Source organism: Canis lupus, chromosome 25 (assembly GCF_011100685.1).
Source record: "Canis lupus familiaris isolate Mischka breed German Shepherd chromosome 25, alternate assembly UU_Cfam_GSD_1.0, whole genome shotgun sequence".
NCBI lineage: Eukaryota > Metazoa > Chordata > Mammalia > Carnivora > Canidae > Canis > Canis lupus.
In genome coordinates, this window is record NC_049246.1 from 18,778,003 (window position 1) to 18,799,022 (window position 21,020).

The 21,020-nt window shown below is 36.3% G+C and overlaps 1 protein-coding gene across 2 annotated transcripts in view; it reads right to left on the reverse strand.

Moving 5' to 3' along the window:
* Positions 1-20,305, reverse strand: part of RNF17 (ring finger protein 17) — a 116,236-nt gene extending 95,931 nt beyond the window's left edge. The window contains exons 1-6 of one of the 2 annotated variants that reach the window (XM_038573546.1): positions 20,143-20,305; positions 17,339-17,433; positions 12,485-12,576; positions 3,927-4,038; positions 2,871-2,951; positions 1,048-1,148 (exon numbers count right to left, since the gene is read on the reverse strand). In XM_038573546.1, the coding sequence (XP_038429474.1) occupies positions 1,048-1,148; positions 2,871-2,951; positions 3,927-4,038; positions 12,485-12,576; positions 17,339-17,433; positions 20,143-20,272 (611 nt within the window). In that variant the 5' untranslated portion in view covers positions 20,273-20,305. Of the gene's footprint in view, positions 1-1,047; positions 1,149-2,870; positions 2,952-3,926; positions 4,039-12,484; positions 12,577-17,338; positions 17,434-20,127 lie in introns of both variants that reach the window. The other variant, XM_038573545.1, reaches the window with a different exon arrangement.
* Between the last annotated feature and the right edge of the window lie 715 nt (positions 20,306-21,020).

The window sequence follows — 21,020 nt, forward strand, 5'->3', positions numbered from 1 at the left end:
ATAATTCAATCCAAAGAAAGGACTTGAAAAGACTTTTATTCAAAGAGGATATGTAAATAAGCAATAAATAAGCACAAGAAAAAATATTCAACATAAAAGAAAACGCAAATCAAAATCACAAGATTCTATCATACCCATTAGGACAGGATTATATAAAAACTCCAGGAAACGTTGGTAAGGATATGAATAAATTGATATGCATGAACTACTGGTGAGAATGTAAAATGTAGAGCTACAGTAGAAAACTATGGTGCTCCCTCAAAAAGTTAAACATAAAATTATCATATGCCACTACACTGGACACTTAAAAAATGATTAAAATGGTAATTTTTGTTATGCATATTTTACCACTATAAAAAATGCTTAAAATGCATGCACATAACTTTTAACTTAAGTGTTATAATTAAAGACCATATGTGAGATGGTATCAATATGGAAGATAAAGAGTATCAACCAATTCACTGGCAGAATCCTAATGGGATTAAAAGAAAAAGAACTAAGAGTCAAATGGACAAGTTACCACTACTGAATATATTGCTTTTGTCATGTCAAAACTTTTATGATGTTTCTTGAATTGAAAATACAATTAAAAATTATTAAAGATCAAATATATCAAATAATTTTTAAGGTGATATATATGCAATTATGTGGTATTTGTTTAGAAATGAGTGTTAGAGAGTATTATTTGCTTTGATGCAAATTAAACACATGAAAAAATGATGGAATGATGTGTAAGAAAAAGCACGTTTGCATTTTCCCAAGTAAGCAAAATTCTACAATATGCAGATTTTGAAAATAATTTTTCTGTGCTGTTTAGGAAAGAAGCTTAAATAACAGTTAGCTATAGGACCAGATTGCAAATAGCCAAAATTTTTTGAAAATGTACAAATTGTTCTTCATTTTCAAGTTGTAGACATCAGTCTGTGGGGATCACCCATTACTTTCCAAACTTATTTAAAAGCTACTTAGTACTCAATCTACACAAAGAAACAAAGTGACAAGTTCATGTTAAAAACTTCAGTTTCACAGAGTCTGTATTTTTATTACCTGGAATCAAGAGAAGTAAAAAGCTGATCAAATTGTTTCTCCAGAACCTCTATAAGACTGACCGTTTCCTCTTTTGTTTGGTTGTGTATGTGTTCGAGCATCTGGAAAGAACATAATACAAAGATCTAATTTGGTATTTTTATTTTATAGAAATTGTACCGTCCAAATGATTTTAAAAGTAAAAGGTACTTTTTGGAATTTTCAAAGTAACCGCACAAAAGGAGATTAGGTGATAAAAATGGAATAAAGTTACAAGGTTCAACATTAAATCACAGTATTTGTCAGCAAGATCACATCTTTGTTGGCACTGTGCACTGATAAACTGGCGAAAAGGCCTAGAAAGTCCACTAAGTCTTCTAAACTTATTTCTTTTTATCATTACAAGAAGAGTCATTCTGGAGAGCTGAATTTCTCTCTGGCTGGATTCCTTAATTGAAAAAAAAAAACCTTAATATGTAATATTAAACATACTTGAATTAAAATGTCAACTATTCCACATCTTTGCATTTTTTGACAAAGAATTGTTGCTTGAGATCTGTGGCCCCTTTTTTTCTTCCATTTTCTCCCTTTTAGAATAGGAATGTCTATCCTATACCTATCCAATCAATGTATTTTGGAAACAGATTATCTAGTTTCACAGGTTCAGGGCTGGAGAGGAATTTTGTCCCAAAATAGATCATACCCTGAGTCTCAGCCATACCTGATATACAGAAGATACTTAGATGAGATTTTTGGACTTACAGTTGATGCTGGAATAGATTTAAGACTAGGTTGGGATGGGGTAAATGTATTTTGCATATAAGAAGGACATGAATGGATAAAGAAAATGTGGCATATGTGTACAATGGAATATTACTCAGCCATTAGAAATGACAAATACCCACCATTTGCTTCAACATGGGTGGAACTGGAGGGTATTATGCTGAGTGAAATAAGTCAATCGGAGAAGGACAGGCATTGTATGGTCTCATTCATTTGGGGAATATGAAAAATAGTGAAAGGGAATAAAGGGGAGGGGAAAAAATAGTGGGAAATATCAGAAAGGGAGACAGAACATGAAAGACTGCTAACTCTTGGAGACGAACAAGGGGTGATGGAAGGGGAGGTGGGCGGGGGGTGGGGGTGATTGGGTGGCGTGCACTGAGGGGGTTACTTGATGGGATGAGCACTGGGTGTTATGCTATATGTTGGCAAATTGAACTCCAATAAAAAATAAATAAATAAATAAATAAATAAACAAACAAACACAATAAAAAAAAAGGGACATGAATCTGGTGTGGGGGGGAGGGTTAGAGAACAGACTGTTACAGGTTGTATTTTGTCCACCCCTCTCCCAAATTCATATGTTGGGGTCTTAACTCCTATGTCAGCTATAATCTTTTGATTGCCTTTGTTGTAAATTTGTTGTTGCTGGGTGCTTAGGTGGTTGTTCTTTGTCACTAAATGAGTCTCTCTTTTGGGAGATGAACTAAATGAAGAAAGAGAATAAGATTCTTTGTGTAAGGGTATACAGCCAAATAATGAGCACTGTTAGAAAGATGATCTGCAATACTTCCAAACAAAATTCAGCTCATAGAAAGAAAAAAATCATGGTTCTTTACTAGTGCTCCAATTTCAGTAGGCTGCTAGCAAAACAATGCTGCAAGACCAAGCCTAGCAGGCTATAGGAGTTTTCCATTCTTTTGTATGTTTCTCTGTCATTTGATTATCATGCTCAATAACTTAGTGCTAAGCTCTAACTTCAGTGATATACATCTAAATATGCACATTTAAAAAGAACATGCCTTAATTTACTATGGAATTGAGTCATTTAAAATGCTTACTTTTACAGCAACATTTAATTGTTCAAAATTATAGCCTGCTATCTTCAACGCTTCATCAATTTCTTCTGCAGTTTTAGTTTCCTAAGAAGGGGAAGAGAGTCCACATACAAATATAAAACATAAAAACAGATGCTTACATACATCAGTTGCAAAAATATCAAGCTACAATTTTGACAAAAGTAACACAGACCACCACAGAAGTCTGAAAACAAAAATGACACTTAGTTCTATTTATCAAGAAATTAAAAACCATTAACACTTTAGAGTTTTGATTATAGATTATAGTATTCCAGATTTTTTAAGAGGTCTTTTAGAAAAAATAGAATGTTCTGTGTAACCATTTTCCAACTTAAAACTATCCTGAAAAATGTATCATGGGAGTAAATGCACATACATGTAAAATTTAAGTTTTAAAAGAAGATTATAATTTGGCTATGTTAAAATTTAAATTTGAAGTAAAAGCAAGATTAAGCACTTTCTCCCTTCCCCCTTAGCTCACTAAAAGTCTCTTTAATAACAGCATTTTGGAATTTGTTCTATTTCTAATCTTAAAATAATACATTATTTAAAGTTATAGTAACAGGTAAAATTCAATCTTCCAACAATAACATCATCATCCTCACAGTGAACGTCATTAGGCCTTTTGGCTGCAATTAAAATGGGAAAATTGCATTCAGAATTTAGAAACTTGTACTTCACACAAGTTTCACATAATCTAGATTCAATAACTAGGTTCAGGGAAGTTTCCTAAGTTTCCCTTCCTAAAGGGAAGAAGCTACGTATGATTAAATGTTAAGAACACTAACACAGTTGGTCAAAGGGAAAATGGGCTGCCTTAGGAAGAAATGAGGATTATTCGCATATTTAGAAAACAAGAGATTCAAATAAAGAATGTAGGTCTACCTCTTACCTTTATGCTTCCAAAAAAAATAAAAATAAAAAAAAACTACAGTTATAGGGACCGTGAGAGGAGAGGAGAGGAGAGAGGAGTTAAGCTACAAGACACAAGTAAAAATGTTTGCTTTCATCTTACTTCATGAATAACATTTTTCATACCGCCATTATAGATGATGAGTTCAAAATAGTCCTGTGTGTGGATGTTGCATGTTCTAAACCAATAGTTAGCTGATCAGAAGTCTTTTTAAAGTCCTGAGAGCAATTCTTTGTCCTGAAAAGTGTCAAGTACATTATTTTAAATACCACATTAACTTTTAACCTTCTATTCTGATTTTTACTCTATCAAAAATAATTCCTGTGATGACATATAGTAACATGTACAGTGGGTTCTCAGTCATCTATGAAAGCAATGAGAGGGAAAGTATGGCTAAATATGCTGCCATATAAATTTATTTTACCACGAATTCAGCTTCTTAGCAAATCCCTAAAAATAAATAAAAATTTATCCCACAGTATAAATTGTCTTTAATCTCATTACCTCTCCTTACCCGATATTTTTTGGTAGAGATGTTGACAGTCACCGAACTGTCTTTAAGCTCAATTACTTACACACAAATGCCAGCTATTTTTAAAAAATGTGCTCATAGGCCTGGATAATTTACAAAAAGGTAATGAACTTACTAGGTAACTTACTTGCAAAGAAAAAAATAGTTTTATTTCTTACCTACCCATGCTAGAGTTTTTGCCTATTTTTATATCCCCATATTGGCTAACAGACAGTAAGCTCTAAATAAGTGTTTGCTGAATAAGTTAATCATAAGCCTGTAAGAGTTTATAAAAGAAACTATGATGTTTGAATGCTACCTTTTTGTTTTTTAAAGGTTTTATTTATTCATGAGAGACACATGGAGAGAGGCAGAGACATAGGCAGGGGGAGAAGTAGGCTCCCTGTGGGAAGCCTGACGTGGGACTCAATCCCAGAACCCCAGATCATGCCCTGAGCCAAAGGCAGACACTCAACCACTGAGCCACTCAGGTCCCAATGTTAACTTTATAGAGAAAAAGAAAACTGACAAGTTAAATTTTTAAACGTTCAATTCTTTTGGAAAATGAATATTCGTGTTCTTGAAAACATGTGAATAAATAAGCCCTTAGGAATCCATTATTCAATTCCTATTCCAAATATTAAATCAGGAAGAAAATATATTATTTTAAAACAGACTTATCCCTTGACACATAAACAACTATTTTAAATTTTTTTATTGGAGTTCAATTTGCCAACATATAGCATAACACCTAGTGCTCATCCCGCCAAGAGCCTTCCTCATTGTCCATCACCCAGTCACCCCATTTATTTACTGCTATGAGATAGGTTCGTTGCTGATTTACTTCTCTGAGAATGGGAGTCCCAAGAGATCTTTCATGCCCGGCCTATTGAAGGTGAAGCTGTCGCCGGGTAATCGGGACCCTTTGTGTTTTGCCCTTGTTTTTGCCCCGCCCACTCCCCCCCACCCCTTGTTCGTTTCCTAGAGTTAGGTGTCTTTCATGTTTTGTCACCCTCACTGATATTTTCACTCATTTTTTCTCCTTTCCCTTCATTCCCTTTCACTAATTTTTATATTCCCCAAATGAATGAGATCATATAATGTTTGTCCTTTTCCGACTGACTTATTTCACTCAGCATAATACCCTCCAGGACCCTCCACGTTGAAGCAAATAGTGGGTATTTGTTGTTTCTAATGGCTGAGTAATATTCCATTGTATACACATACCACATCTTCTTTATCCATTCATCTTTCGATGGACACCGAGGCCCCTTCCACAGTTTGGCTATTGTGGACATTGCTGCTATAAACATTGGGGTGCAGGTGTCCCGGCGTTTCACTGCATCTGTATCTTTGGGGTAAATCCCCAGCAGTGCAATTGCTGGGTTGTAGGGCAGATCTATTTTTAACTCTTTGAGGAACCTCCACAATTTTCCAGAGTGGCTGCACCAGTTCACATTCCACTAACAGTGTAGAAGGGTTCTCCTTTCTCCACATCCTCTCCCAACATTTGTTGTTTCTGGTCTTGTTGCTTTTCCCCAACTCATTGGTGGGAGGTGCTATCTCATTGTGATTTTGATTTGTATTCCCCTGATGGCTAGTGATGCAGAGCATTTTCTCATGTGCTTGTTGGCCATGTCTATGTCTTCCTCTGTGAAATTTCTGTTCTTGTCTTTTGTTCATTTCATGATTGGATTGTTTGTTTCTTGGGTGTTGAGTTTAATAAGTTCTTTATAGATCTTGGATACTAGCCCTTTATCTAATAGGTCATTTGCAAATATCATCTCCCATTCTGTAGGTTGTCTTTTAGTTTTGTTGACTATTTATTTTGCTGTGCAGAAGCTTATCTTGATGAAGTCCCAATAATGCATTTTTGCTTTTGTTTCTCTTGCCTTCATGGATATATCTTGCAAGAAGTTGCCGTGGCCAACTTCAAACAGGGTGTTACCTTTCTTCGCCTCTAGGATTTTGATGGATTCTTGTCTCACATTTAGAGCTTTCATCCATTTTGAGTTTATCTTTGTGTATGGTGTAAGAGAATGGTCCAGTTTCATTCTTCTGCATGTGGATGTCCAATTTTCCCAGCACCATTTATTGGAAAGACTTTTTTCCCAGTGTATAGTCTTTACTGCTTTGTTGAATATTAGTTGACCATAGAGTTGAGGGTCCACTTCTGGATTCTCTATTCTGTTCCATTGATCTATGTGTCTGTTTTTGTGCCAGTACCACACTGTCTTGATGACCACAGCTTTGTAGTACAACCTGAAATCTGGCATTGTGATGCCCCCAGCTATGGTTTTCTTTTTTAATATTCCCCTGGCTATTTGGGGTCTTTTCTGATTCCACACAAATCTTAAGATGGTTTGTTCCAACTCTCTGAAGAAAGTCCATGGTATTTTGATAGAGATTTCAGTAAATGTGTAAATTGCCCTGGGTAGCATGGACATTTTCACAATATTAATTCTTCCAATCCATGAGCATGGAATATTTTTCCATCTCTTTGTGCCTTCCTCAATTTCTTTCAGAAGTGTTCTGTAGTTTTGAGGGTATAGATCCTTTACCTCTTTGGTTAGGTTTATTCCTAGGTATCTTATGCTTTTGGGTGCAATTGTGAATGGGATGGACCCCTTAGTTTCTCTTTCTTCAGTCTCATTGTTAGTGTATACAAATGCCACTGATTTCTGGGCACTGATTTTGTATCCTGCCACACTGCCAAATTGCTATAGGAGTTCTAGCAATCTTGGGGTGGAGTCCTTTGGGTTTTCTATGTACAGTATCATGTCATCTGCAAAGAGGGAGAGTTTGACTTCTTCTTTGCCAATTTGAATGCCTTTTCTTTCTTTTTGTTGCCTGATTGCTGAGGCTGGGACTTCTAGTACTACTCTGAATAGCAGTGGTGAGAGTGGACATCCTTGTCTTGTTCCTGATCTTAGGGGAAAGGCTCCCAGTGTTTCCCCATTGAGAATGATATTTGCTGTGGGCTTTTCGTAGATGGCTTTTAAGATGCTGAGGAATGTTCCCTCTATCCCTGCACACTCAAGAGTTTTGATCAGGAATGGATGCTGTATTTTGTCAAATGCTTTCTCTGCATCTATTGAGAGGATTATATGGTTCTTGGTTTTTCTCTTGCTGATATGATCAATCACATTGATTGCTTTATGAGTGTTGAGCCAGCCTTGCATCCCGGGGATAAATCCCACTTGGTCATGGTGAATAATCTTCTTAATGTATTGTTGGGTCCTATTGGCTAGTATCTTGTTGAGAATATTTGCATCTGTGTTCATCAGGGATATTGGTCTATAATTCTCCTTTTTGGTAGGGTCTTTGTCTGGTTTTGGAATTAAGGTGATGCTGGCCTCATAGAATGAGTTTGGAAGTATTCCATCTCTTTCTGTCTTTCCGAACAGCTTTAGTAGAATACGTATGGTTTTTTCTTTAAACGTTTGATAGAATTCCTCTGGGAAGCCATCTAGCCCTGGACTTTTGTGTCTTGAGAGGTTTTTGATGACTGCTTCAATTTCCTCCCTGGTTATCGGCCTGTTCAGGTTTTCTATTTCTTCCTGTTCCAATTTTGGTAGTTTGTGGTTTTCCAGAAATGCATCCAATTCTTCTAGATTGCCTAATTTATTGGCATACAGCTGCTCATAAGTTTTTAAAATCATTTGTATTTCCTTGGTGTTGGTGGTGATCTCTCCTTTCTCATTCATGATTTTATTAATTTGAGTCTTTTCTCTCTTATTTTTAATAAGGCTGGCTAATGGTTTATCTATCTTATTAATTCTTTCAAAGAACCAACTCCTGGCTTTGTTAATCCGTTCAACAGTTCCTCTGGTCTCTAATTCATTGAGTTCTGCTCAAATCTTTATTAATTCTCTTCTTCTTCTGGGTGTAGGATCTATTTGCTGTTTTTCTCCAGCTCCTTTAGGTGCAAGGTTAGCTTTTGTATTTGAGTTCTTTCCAGTTTTTGGATGGATGCTTGTATTGCGATGTATTTCCCCCTCAGGACTGCTTTTGCTGTATCCCAAAGATTTTGAACGGTTGTATCTTCATTCTCATTCGTTTCCATGAATCTTTTTAATTCTTCCCTAATTTCCTGGTTGATCCTTTCATCTTTTAGCAGGATGGTCCTTAACCTCCATGTGTTTGAAATCCTTCCAAACTTCTTCTTGTGATTTAGTTCTAGTTTCAAAGCATTATGGTCTGAAAATATGCAGGGGATGATCCCAATCTTTTGGTATCGGTTAAGACCTGATTTGTGACCCAGTATGCGGTCTATGTGGAGAAAGTTTCATGTGCACTTAAGAAGAATGTCTATTCAGTTGTGTTTGGATGTAAAGTTCTGTGAATATCTGTGAAGTCCATCTGGTCCAGTGTATCATTTAAAGCTCTGTTTCCTTGGAGATGTTGTGCTTACAAGACCTGTCAATTGTAGAAAGCACTATATTCAAGTCACCAAGTATAAGTGTATTATTATCTAAGTATGTCTTAACTTTGGTTATTAATTGATATACTTGGCAGCTCCCACATTCAGGGCATAAATATTCATGATTGTTAGGTCCTCTTGTTGGATAGATCCTTTAAGTATGATATAGTGTCCCTCTTCATCTCTTACTATATATAGTCTTTGGGATAAACTTTAATTTATCTGATATAAGGATGGCTACCCCTGCTTTCTTTTGAGGACCATTTGAATGGTAAATAGTTCTCCAACCTTTTATATTCAGGCTGTAGGTGTCCTTATGTCTAAAATGGGTCTCTTGTAAACAGCAAATAGATGAGTCTTGCTTTTTTATCCAGTCTGAAACCCTGTGTCTTTTGATGGGATCATTTAGCCCATTCACGTTCAGAGCTATTGAAAGATATGAATTTAGTGTCATCATGATACCTATTCAGTCCCTGTTTTTGTGGATTGTTTCCTTGGACTTCCTCTTTCTTTTACAGGGTCCCCTTAATATTTCTTGTAGAGCTGGTTTAGTGATCACATATTCTTTCAGTTTCTGCCTATCTTGGAAGCTCTTTATCTCTCCTTCTATTCTGAATGAGAGCCTTGCTGGATGAAGTATTCTTGGCTGCATGTTCTTCTCATTTAGGACCTTGAATATATCTTGCCAGCCCTTTCTGGCCTGCCAGGTCTCTGTGGAGAGGTCTGCTGTTATTCTAATGCTTCTCCCCATAAATGTTATGGATTTCTTGTCTCTTGCTGCTTTAAGGATCTTCTCTTTATCTTTGGAATTTGCAAGTTTCACTATTAAATGTCGAGGTGTTGAGCGGTTTTTATTGATTTAGGGGTGTATCTCTCTATCTCCTGGGTCTGAATGCCTGTTTCCCTTCCCAAGTTAGGGAAGTTCTCAGCTTTATTTGTTCAAATACAGTTTCTGGACCTCTGTCCCTTTCGGCACCCTCGGGAACCCCAATTAGACATAGATTTTTCCTTCTGAGGCTGTCATTAATTTCCCTTAACCTATCCTCATGATCTTTTGTTTTTCTCTTTTTTCCTCAATTTCCTTCCTTGCCATCAACTTGTCTTCTATGTCACTCACTCGTTCTTCTACCTCGTTAACCCTTGTTAGGACCTCCAGTTTGGATTGCATCTCATTTAATTGATTTTTAATTTCAGCCTGATTAGATCTAAATTCTACAGTCATGAAGTCTCTTGAATTCTTTGTGCTTTTTTCTAGAGCCACCAGTAGCTGTATAATTGTGCTTCTGAATTGGCTTTCTGACACTGAATTGTAATCCAAATTTTGTAACTCTGTGGGAGAGAGGACTGTTTCTGATTTTTTTGTGGTGAGTTTTTCCTTCTAGTCATTTTGCTCAGTGCAGAGTGGCCAAAAACAAGTTGTACTTGATAGAAGTGCAAACTCTTCTCACTGTAGCATTCCAGCTGTTCTCTCTTTAAATCTCAGACCGAATTCGTAGGTTTTCAGGATGATTTGAAAGTTATCTAGGTAAGTTGGCGGGGACAGGTGACTTGGGGACCTTACTCTTCTGCCATCTTGCCCCACCTCCTAAACAACTATTTTAAACCAAACTCTAAAAAAAACCCCCAAAACCCCACCAAACTCTATTGAAATTAGGGAACAGGAGCTTCTAACATAAGTATACTTGACATGGAAAAATTTTTTAAAACGAGTAATTTGGAAAATAATGGGTATTTCAGATGGATTCATCTACTTATGAAAGTGAAATCTCACTTTATAACCACACTAGATATTATATATATTTAGACAAGAACACAATCAGGTTTAAGTTGTGTAAGGTTTAAATAAGCAGAAAATTGCACGTAGAAGTGCAGACCTCTAGATTCTCTTGGGGGAATAAAAAGTAAGATTGGCAACACTGAGTTGGTCTTAATACACAGCAATAACTGGCTGGAGCTGAAAAGGAGCCACCTCCTTTGGAGAGGGTGAACCTTCTTTCATCTGCCACAATTCATACCACTCATTGTTTAAGCTGTACCTTATCCAGTAAGTCACCTGCTGGACTCTTGTAGGTACTCAAATCTGTTGACTGACTTACATGGAGCCAAAAAGATTTCTAAAGATTTATTCTAATCATTTAATACAGAGCTTATGGAGGAAATGTCTGGTGTAATACAAATATAGGGATTAGCATTCAATTAAGTCTGAGTTCCACTGGTTCTGTCAATAACCAGATGCCAGACTTTAGCTAAGTGGCTTATTACCTAAAGAGAACTGTAACTATTCTTTCAGTTTCTAAGCATCCGTTTTAAGTATGGAAAGAGAAGCTGTAGCAGTAATGTGAAAAGCCACTGAATTTTAGTCTAAAAATTTTTTGGAATTTAGGTAGGCAATGAAGAAGCATGGAGCAGGGAAGAGTAGGGAAGTGTTAAGGAGGTAGTCAAAAGGAATAAATAGGGTAGTAGAAATGGAAGATAAATTATGGATATGGAAGATATTGTGGAAATTATATCTGCATGCAGCACGCAAATTAAAGGAGATATGAGGAAATGGGGTGATTTACAGATGCTCAGAGCCATTAACAAAACTGAAAGGTTTCAAATGAGATTGTTCCTTGAAAGTCTCCCGTATCTCCCACATAATTTATTACTATATTAAATATGCTTTAAAAAGTTAAGGCTATACAAAAATATAATTGTCTTCTAAGTAGGGCCTCAATGAATTAATCAAAAGTTTCTTTAACGCTTATAAAGTTGCAAAGTAAAACTATATATATTTTTACTATTATCCATCCATCCCATAGCCAACTCTAAATTTAAATTTACCTAGGACTGAAACACGATTTCAGAAAAACCATAGCAAATGTCAAAACATCATAGTAATTCATCTAACAAGCACTTATTACATATTTATTGTGTCTAACACCAGAAATGTAGAAGCAGTAAAATGTGGTCTATGCCCTTACAGGGGCTTGCTTATAGACTAGCAGAAGGAGACATATATAAATAAATAACTGCAATAAAATATAACACAGGTGGCTGGTTTCTAGCTGTGATAGTTTAAAAAAAAAGTTTGTATTACTAATTCAAAAAGAGCTTTATTAATATATACATATACAAAGTCCTATTAAAGAAAGAAAAAATGAATAAAAGAATCCCAAAATTATCACTTTTCTTTTTATCAATCCAGTCACCTCACAAACCACCTCTTTCCAAAGTACTCTACTGCATCATGCTCATGATACTCTTGAGAATCAATACCTTTCTTAAGCTACACCTTACTCTTAGCCAGCACCAATAACTTATGCTGGAATGACCTTCTCAGCTTTATCTTGCATTTTCCCTCATTTAAATTAAGGACAAACTAATGCTTCTTTAGGAGCTGGATTCTCCATTTCATTAACAGATAAATTATAAAAGAGCACTCTATAATGGGAGATATAGGCTTCCAGAATAATAAGTCACTGGAATAAGAAGTACAGATTAGGGAATATAATCAACAATATTGTAATAGTGTATGGTGAAAGATGGTAGCTACACTTGTGGTGAGCACAGCATAACGTACAGAGAAGATGAATCACTATGGTGTATACCTGAAAATAATGTAATAGTACATCAACTACACTTAAAATTTATAAAATAAAGAGCATTCTATAAACAATTGATCTCTGAATAACATCAATGGTGCTAAAATTATCCTTTCAGAATACACTGAGCTTCAAATACTAAAATAAAGTACACATAGAACATACTTTTTTGGCTGCAATTTTTCCATAAAAGAATCTTCTTTAATACATCCATCTGTTGGGTAGTATCCTTGTCTCATATTTATAGTTGTAGCAACCTTAGGACAAAATAAGAATAAAAACAAAGTCATTCAATAAATTGTTTACCCAGGATTCAAACAACTAATGTGCCATTCAGAGATAAAGTTAATTCTTTTTAAATCAAAGAAAAACTGTACATGTATGATGCTCTTACCCTATTTTAATTTTTGAAGAAATCTAATTTGGCAACTATTAAATAGAACATTAATTAAAACATTCTACCACCATTCTCAAGGAAATACTTGTAATAATACTTTAAATATCTATAAAATTTTCACAATGACATCTCAAGTTATGTTTAAAGATGTTCACAATGACATCTTAAGTTATGTTTAAAACTTAGGAATAAATTTAATAAGAAAAAATAGAAGTTCTAAGAAAAGAAAACCAAATAATTTGTTGGGACCACATAACAAAAAGAGAATAAATGGAGAATCATGTCAAGTTCCTAGGGACAAAGATTTATATATTTTTTTTTATATTTTTTTTCTATTTTTATTTATTTATGATAGTCACAGAGAGAGAGAGAGAGAGGCAGAGACACAGGCAGAGGGAGAAGCAGGCTCCATGCACCGGGAGCCCGACGTGGGATTCGATCCCGGGTCTCCAGGATCGCGCCCTGGGCCAAAGGCAGGCGCCAAACCGCTGCGCCACCCAGGGATCCCGGGACAAAGATTTAATATCCTAAAATACATCTAATATAAAATACAAAAATTTTAATGCAATTCTACAGTTCATATGAAAGTATACTATGGAAAAATTATAAAAATTTTAACATACCATTCAGTAGAGATTTATCCCATCTGATAATGAAGCTAATATAGTTAAAATACTAGGGTACTGGGACAATAAATGAGCAGAATAGAGCCACATATATATGGGAACTTAATACAGAAGACAAGGGGTATTTCAACTAAAACAGAGGAAGGGTTATTCAATACAGTATGAGAAAGGCAGCTAATCATTCTAAAGAATAAAGTTATACACCCACCTGACATTATAGAAAATAGATTACAATATGATTAAATATATATATATATATATATATCTTTAACATGATACAAATATGGAAAATAATATATAACTGAGATGGGAAGGTCTGCCTAATCAAAGAAAGCCTAGAAACCATGAAGAAGGGGGAAAAATAACTAAAAAAATATTTCTGAATGGCTAAAATTAAAAGTGAAAGACTAGAAGAAAATAGTTAAGATATACAGGACAAAGTATGAATATCCCTACCACATGAAGTATTCTTACAAATTAGGTAAAAGACAATTCAAAAGGAAAATGTGCAAAGGATTTGAAGAGATCTACTAAAGATAAGGAAGCTGATAAGACAACATGTGAAAGTGCTCAATTTCACTAGTAATCAGGGAATTGCAGTTTAAGGCAAGGAGATTCCTACTTCTTGCCCATCAAATTGCCAAACATAAAAATAAATATGACAAATTCAAACATGGATTTCATTTTAGAGTTAGAAATTAACAGAACTTGCTCACAAAATTTTTTTCATCGGAGTGGTTTTGAGGATTATATAAAGATATAGCGAAAAATTTTGAAAACCATCAAATGTTTTTAGTTAAGGGATCAGTTAAGAATTAGAGCACTTATGTACAATGTTTATTTTTTTATGTACAATGTTTATTATGTAGACACTAAATTGTAGGAAAAAGTAATTGTAGGAGTCAGCTAAGTTCACCTAATATACATTAGGCATATTATTTGTTATTTAATGTGAACTCAATTTTGAGTTAAAAATGCATCTTTTTTCTTCTGTGTAGTACTATCAACTGATCTAATTTAAAATTGCACATACGAAACTTTTTAAAAAGCAACTCTAGGAGACTCAGGAAAATAAGTTAACGTTAATGTTGCTAAGAAAAATAAAGCAGACTACTAAATGTTACAGCCTCCCATTTAAATATACTTTTTTGGTGAAGGAGAGGATATTCTGTCAAGGTTTTAAGTATAACATACCAAAGATGGTCATGCATTATAATTAGGGGGACAGTGTTACTTTTAACCAATCACATTGGACCAAATGCTATTTTTAAGAATGCCCCCCCAAAATTGGGTGCTGAAACCTTAATTTCTATATGCCTATTCATTTATCCCCCTTTGTTTTGGCATTTCACAGTAAGAGATTAATGTTACTAACAACAGATTTAATATAGAACATCTCTTCCAAAAAATTTAAGAAAATATTAAATACAATGGACTTAAAAGATTCTTAACATGTAGTATACAAAATTAAGGTTCTCTCCCCAACCCTCACAGCTTGTCATCTAAGTTTTTCCTGGTGGTCTTTCTGCTTGTTTTTGTTAACTGCTAATGAAAAAATGTGGTCAAGTTTAGACAGATATGTTTAGTAAGGCTTCCTCATCCAAGATTATACAATTATATTCTAGTTTACATTTTAATTCACATGTTTAAAACATTTCCAATTCACATGGGATTTTAATATATATTACCTATTGATTAGATTCCCTCTTCACACGGTATATTTTGGACTCAGGTCCAAAAAATCAGTATCAGTTTCTGGAATGATACCTAAGTATGATCCTCTGAACAAAATCTGCCATTTTGCTGTGCAAAATGCAGAATGGCTATTATTTAGTAACAATATCAATCAAAAGCACAGGACAGATGTTCTCAAAGACCCTACAACTACAAAAGATAAAGACTGATAGATAAATCCATATTCACCCAACCTGAGAAATAAGAACAAAGTACATCCATTAATTCTGAATGGAATCATTTAGGCTTAAATTTGAAATAAACAACATTATGTACGTCCTCAACATTAAAGATAATTACAAACATAAGTCTAATGTGAATATAGGTATTAAATCTTTTTAGAAAGGAGCACATAATATAAAAATAATAAACTACGTTACAGAAATATTCTATAAATTCATTCTAATTTAGACTATTCTATTTGCTCTTATTTCAAATAAATATTAGATAACAGCAAAAATCCTAAATTTTAAAAATAAAAGAGTGGTAACAACTTTAGTAAGGTTTCTTGAAGGGACTCCCTTAAACAGTGATCAGCAGAGGTGCCTAGATAGCTCAGTCAGTTAAATGTCTGCCTTTGGTTCAGGTCATGATCTCTGGGGCCTGGGACTGAGCCCCACATTGGCTCTCTGCTCATGGGGGAGCCTAATTCTCCCACTCCCCCAATCCCCACTCATGTGCCCTCCCGATCTCTTTCTCAAATAAATCTTTTAAAAAAATAGTGATCAGCTTTAGTGTATCTAAAGTATCCAATTAGAGTCCCTTGTCAATTCCCCGGGCTAATAGGGAGAGAGGAGGGAAGGATAAGACAAATCACAGATCTTCCAAAGAGTTAGACCTAGTCAAAATGATACAAAAGATGTATCACAACTCTAAAATCAAAACCAGTATTTGTATACATACCATAGGCATTTGTATGGATGTTTTCCAAAATAATACAAGTATGATGATTTAAGACCACTGAACATGAAACCATTTGCCAAAAATGGTAAAAGTTACTATTCTAATAAATTTGTCTGTTTTTTGGGGTATTAGAACAGGATAGGTACAGAGACAGTTCTACCTTCCTGCTTATTCCCCTTTCCTTATTCTCTACCCACCACAAGTCCTGATCGGTCAGGGATCTTCCATTACAACCACAGGAGACTAGGCCCACCCCCCCTTTGTTTTAACTATATAGTCAAGCCACATCTGAGGAATCCACAGACCAAAAAAAAGAAAAAAAAATACAAGAGAAGGGAATCTTCCATAATAAAGGACACTATTTGTAAAGTATGTAATTCCAAACAGACATCTTTTAATATATAAATGCTTCTGCTATAATAAAACCTTAACAAATTCATATAAATGTGTGCATATGTATTTTTACCATGTTTAACCTACAAACCAATTAATCCACACCTAAAATAATCATGGGTCAATTATATACTCATTTTAATGGTCCTGAAGCCTGTAGAAGAACTTCTAAATAATTCAAATTTGACTCAAATCCCTTAAGAAAAGCAGGTATTGTTTCCTTCTCACAAATGAGAAAATTCAGGCTTAGTGTGACAGAACAAGGATGGCATTCCAGGTCTTCTGCCCCTGTATTGTTTCTCACTGACACAGCAGACAATGGATACATACAAATCCTCATCATCTGATATCTCAAGTGGAATATTAAGAATTTAGAGATTAAGATAATTTTTCAGGGACATGCTATAGAAATTGAACTACATTTGTATTTGTAGCAAATGCAAAGGATGTTCATTAAATTTTACTTTAAATCTTTGATCTGTTCTCATTATTATGGGTCTATAGAGCAACTGTATTTTTTTAGTGCCTCTGAAGCTAACTTTAGGCCACTGTTTTCCTTCTCTTTTTAAACTACGGCATCCCTACAAATGTAGATTTGATGACACACAAAGATTGAGGGTCAGGGGAGTTTGAAATTTCTTTGCATGGTATTGGTGTGGTAAAGAAGTGTGTGGATTTAAAAGGAATATACTTCATTAAAAATAAAATAGAGGCAATTTTCCACAGAAGTCTCTAAAGAGTCAAAAAATATGTAGGCTGATTAGTATAGAACTTCAACTCAGCACTCTTGATCATTCTGAGCAATTACACAATAAATCAGAAAAGCTTTATCTCTTGTTAAGCTTTTTTGCTTTAAGAGCAACAAAAATGAAAGTTTTTAGGTTCTAACTAGAAGTATGTTTTCTAACATTTTTACCTTTAACATTAGGTTGTAATGTATTGAAGATGAAAGATGATAAAACTTACCTCACAATCAGGGCATATAATTGTGCTGTATTCTTCAGTTATTAACAAGCACAGTTCACAAAAAGCATGTCCACACTGAAGTTCATGGTGGTGACCTATTGATGAAATTCTGTTGTGAATTAAACTTTTAACATTTTGTTAGCACTGAATGTGAAGCATTAATCAGAGAGGAAAGTTTAAGAGGACTCTCAAGTATGGGAAAAGATGTCAAGTTTCATTAGAAATGTAGGAATTAGGAGCGCCTGGTTAATCAGCTGCCTTCAGCTCAGGTCAGGCTCCTACAGGCCTGGAATCAAGTCCCATATCAGGCTCCCTGCTCAGTGCAGAGTCTGCTTCTCCCTTTCTTTCTCTCCCTCTGCCTTTCCCCCTGCTTGTGCTCGCTGTCTCAAATAAATAAATAAAATCTTTAAAAATACCCCAAAGAAATGCAGGAATTATTAAACAAAAGTCAGGAGAAACTATGTTAAGTGAGAAGGAAAAAAAATATCAAAAACCAGGCAGTACTATGTAATATTGTTTGCATTAACTTGGCGTTTGGTGCCTATAAAACTTTGAATTTGCCATATCTTATAATCATACAAAATGCTCTGACATACTTCACTTGATGTTTGTAAATATCTCAGCTAAGTAAGCTTGGGAAGGTTATATTCAGCTTAGAAATGAATAAACATTTTGGTGATATGGGTAAGTAAACGGTATAATCCAGACTCCAGCCCAGTTCTCTTTCCTTTTCTTTTTAAATTTTATTTTTTTAATTATCTTTAAAGATTTTATTTATTCATGAGAGAGACAGAGAGGGGGTGGGGGGGCAGAAGCATAAGTAGAAGGAGAAGCAGGCTCCAGGCAGGGAGCCTGATGTGAGACTCTATCCCAGGACTCCAGGATCACACCCTGCACGGAAGGCAGGCATTAAACCGCCGAGCCACCCAAGGATCTCCTCAGTTCTCTTTCCAAGTCCCAAATTCTTTCTACTTGATCCTATTGCCTCTACTAATTTATATTTCCAATCCTGTGAAGACAGCAAGAAGGGAAGATATGAGACACTGGCAAGACCCTTCTCTGGCAAGGAGAAAAGTCAGACGCTACTACTGTCACACATACACAATGACCCACACAAAGATCACTTTCACAAACCTAGCATTTATGAGGGGGAAATATCATAATCTTGAGTGAAAACCTAGTATCAAGATTTTAATGCTCTAAGTAGAATTTGAAGTTTATTGTAATGAACATATTTAAGTATGTAACTTAAAAAACTGTCACTTTAAAACACTTTGCAGGAAAAAAGGAAAACTATTAAATGTCATCTTTTATTGGCAAAAAAAATAGTGTTCTTGCTGATCTGTAAGAAATACATTATTTTGATCAAAAAGCTTTAGTTTTCAAGCCAAGTGACATATCTGACTTGCTTTGACCAAGCTAAAATTTAAAGTTCTACTTTGGGGATCCCTGGGTGGCTCAGCAGTTTGGCGCCTGCCTTTGGCCCAGGGTGCAATCCTGGAGTCCCGGATCAAGTCCCACATCGGGCTCCCTGCATGGAGCCTGTTTCTCCCTCTGCCTGTGTCTCTGCCTATCATGAATGAATAAATAAATAAATCTTAAAAAAAAATAAAGTTCTACTTAAATTCCAGAGATATTACAAAGAAATAAAAATTATCTAGCTGTTTTATCTTTATAAGATTTCTGATACTGTTCAAATCTAACTTGTGGTGAATAACTTACAAAGCACTTTCACAATTTTATATGCATTAGCACCAATCTAGAGTATTTCTGAACATGGTAATACAAATATATGGAAAAACCAGAGTGATTTTTAAAAACCCTGTTCTAAAAAAAAAAAATTCTGTTCTAAACAACTTATTTCATTCAAACAATAGATATTTTCTATATAACAGCAGTGATTAAAAAAAGGATAGGAGAAACTTGGCTCTCCACCCTAAAACACAACCAATTAACTTTCTCTACAAAGGTTCCTGTCTCTTGGAGGGACTGAGGAAATTAACAACTTTTACTTCGAAAGTATAAACATTAACCAGTTGCAAGGGTGGTAATAGGACTTCAGCAGCTGCAGTTAGAAATTCAACAACTCTTGGTCGGAGACTCAGCACCCTAAGGCATTTTAAATTAAAGTAACTTGAATGTGTTTTCACTTGAGTAGATTCTAAATTAGATCAATAGGACTTCAGTGGATTTTTCCCCTTGACTACAAAGAAAAACACAAGACGCACAGAAGGAACGAATTGTATCTCAAATGAGGTCTTAAGCCAAACTGAACAATAATGCCTCCCTCCCAATCCCAAACATCTGTTTTTAATCCAGATTTTAAAGTCGTCTGCTTGTTACTCTCACAACAAAAACTACACAAGAAAATAAAATTCTATTACTTCTGGATCACAAGACAATGTGCTACATTTTTAATCTACTCTTTCACAAACCCCTGAGCCTTGGGAAGTTTTCGAAATAGTGCTCAAGAGAGCTCATACACCATCCCCTAAAAGAATCAATGAAAAGAGAGGAGAAGCAGGTGCAAAGTAGAGAGAGCTTTGGGGAGGCACGAAGCCCACTCGACCGACCGCAGTGGGTGTCTCTGCTGCCCTGAGGGTAGCCCTGAGAGATGAGATAGTTGTTCCCGTCCAATCTTGCTACAACCGAACAGCCCCCGACACTGCAGCTCCCTCGGCTCTCGGTCCTTAGGTAGGCCTCGCTCACTCTCCACACCCAGCAGCCTGACGGGGATGGAGCTGGTGAAGGGCAGGTGGCCAAAGCGGGGCAGGGCCCGAGGGGCTCACCCTCAACGTCCTCACCGGAAACTCTGGACACCCTTCTTCCACACTGAGTGCACTGAATCTCAGCAGCACCCCAGGGCCGACTCTTCTTCCCCATCTGTCGATAGGAAGACAGGGTGAACCAAGCCGTGGAACCTTCTGCGGCCATGTCTGCCCCTTTAGGCTCCGAGGGCCGGTACCACGTGCTAGTCCCGGCATCCTTCGTGGCAGCCACCAATCGTCAGAGGCTGGCGGCTCCCAGTAGCCAATCAGAGGTGAGCCCCGCCTCCACTGCAGGCTGCCCTCGTGTCTTCCGGGGGCGGGGCTGGGTGTTTGCGGTTTGCCTTGCACTGCGCAGGTTCAGAAAGGACGCCGCGGGGTGGGGAAACTTTTTACTTTACCGTTTTCCGAAAGCCCACCACGTCAGCCCTTTGCATACAGATTAAGATTTCGCATATTATTGTTTACACTGTTGTTGGGTTTACAGGTAGCAAACAATCCTTTATATTGAAGTAATCCGTCTTGTGGGTGTATCTGGGCCTGAAGCCTAGAGCGGTGTGTGAGAGGGCTCAGTAACTGACCTTCGGGCGGGTGGGAGGCGGGGGGAGGGTAGCTCATCAGTACCTACCGTTGCCGAGAGCCTATTCATAATGTCAGACTAAGGTCTGGTTGTCCTTGACATTGTTGAGCATGATGGTCTACAAGGCACAGCTGGGAGCAGTGGGGCTGCTGAGAATGGGCTCACTGACAGCTCCTGCTTGAGGAGTGCAGAGGTCTCTGTTCCTGCAGAGGAGGGATGGAGACGGCAAGATGTCTTCAGTCTGAGATATCAGTATGACCTACCATGCTAGGAAAAGCCTCCCTAGACCTTAAATCCTGGGCAGGACTAAGGAGTAAAACAGAAAATCGGGCATTTT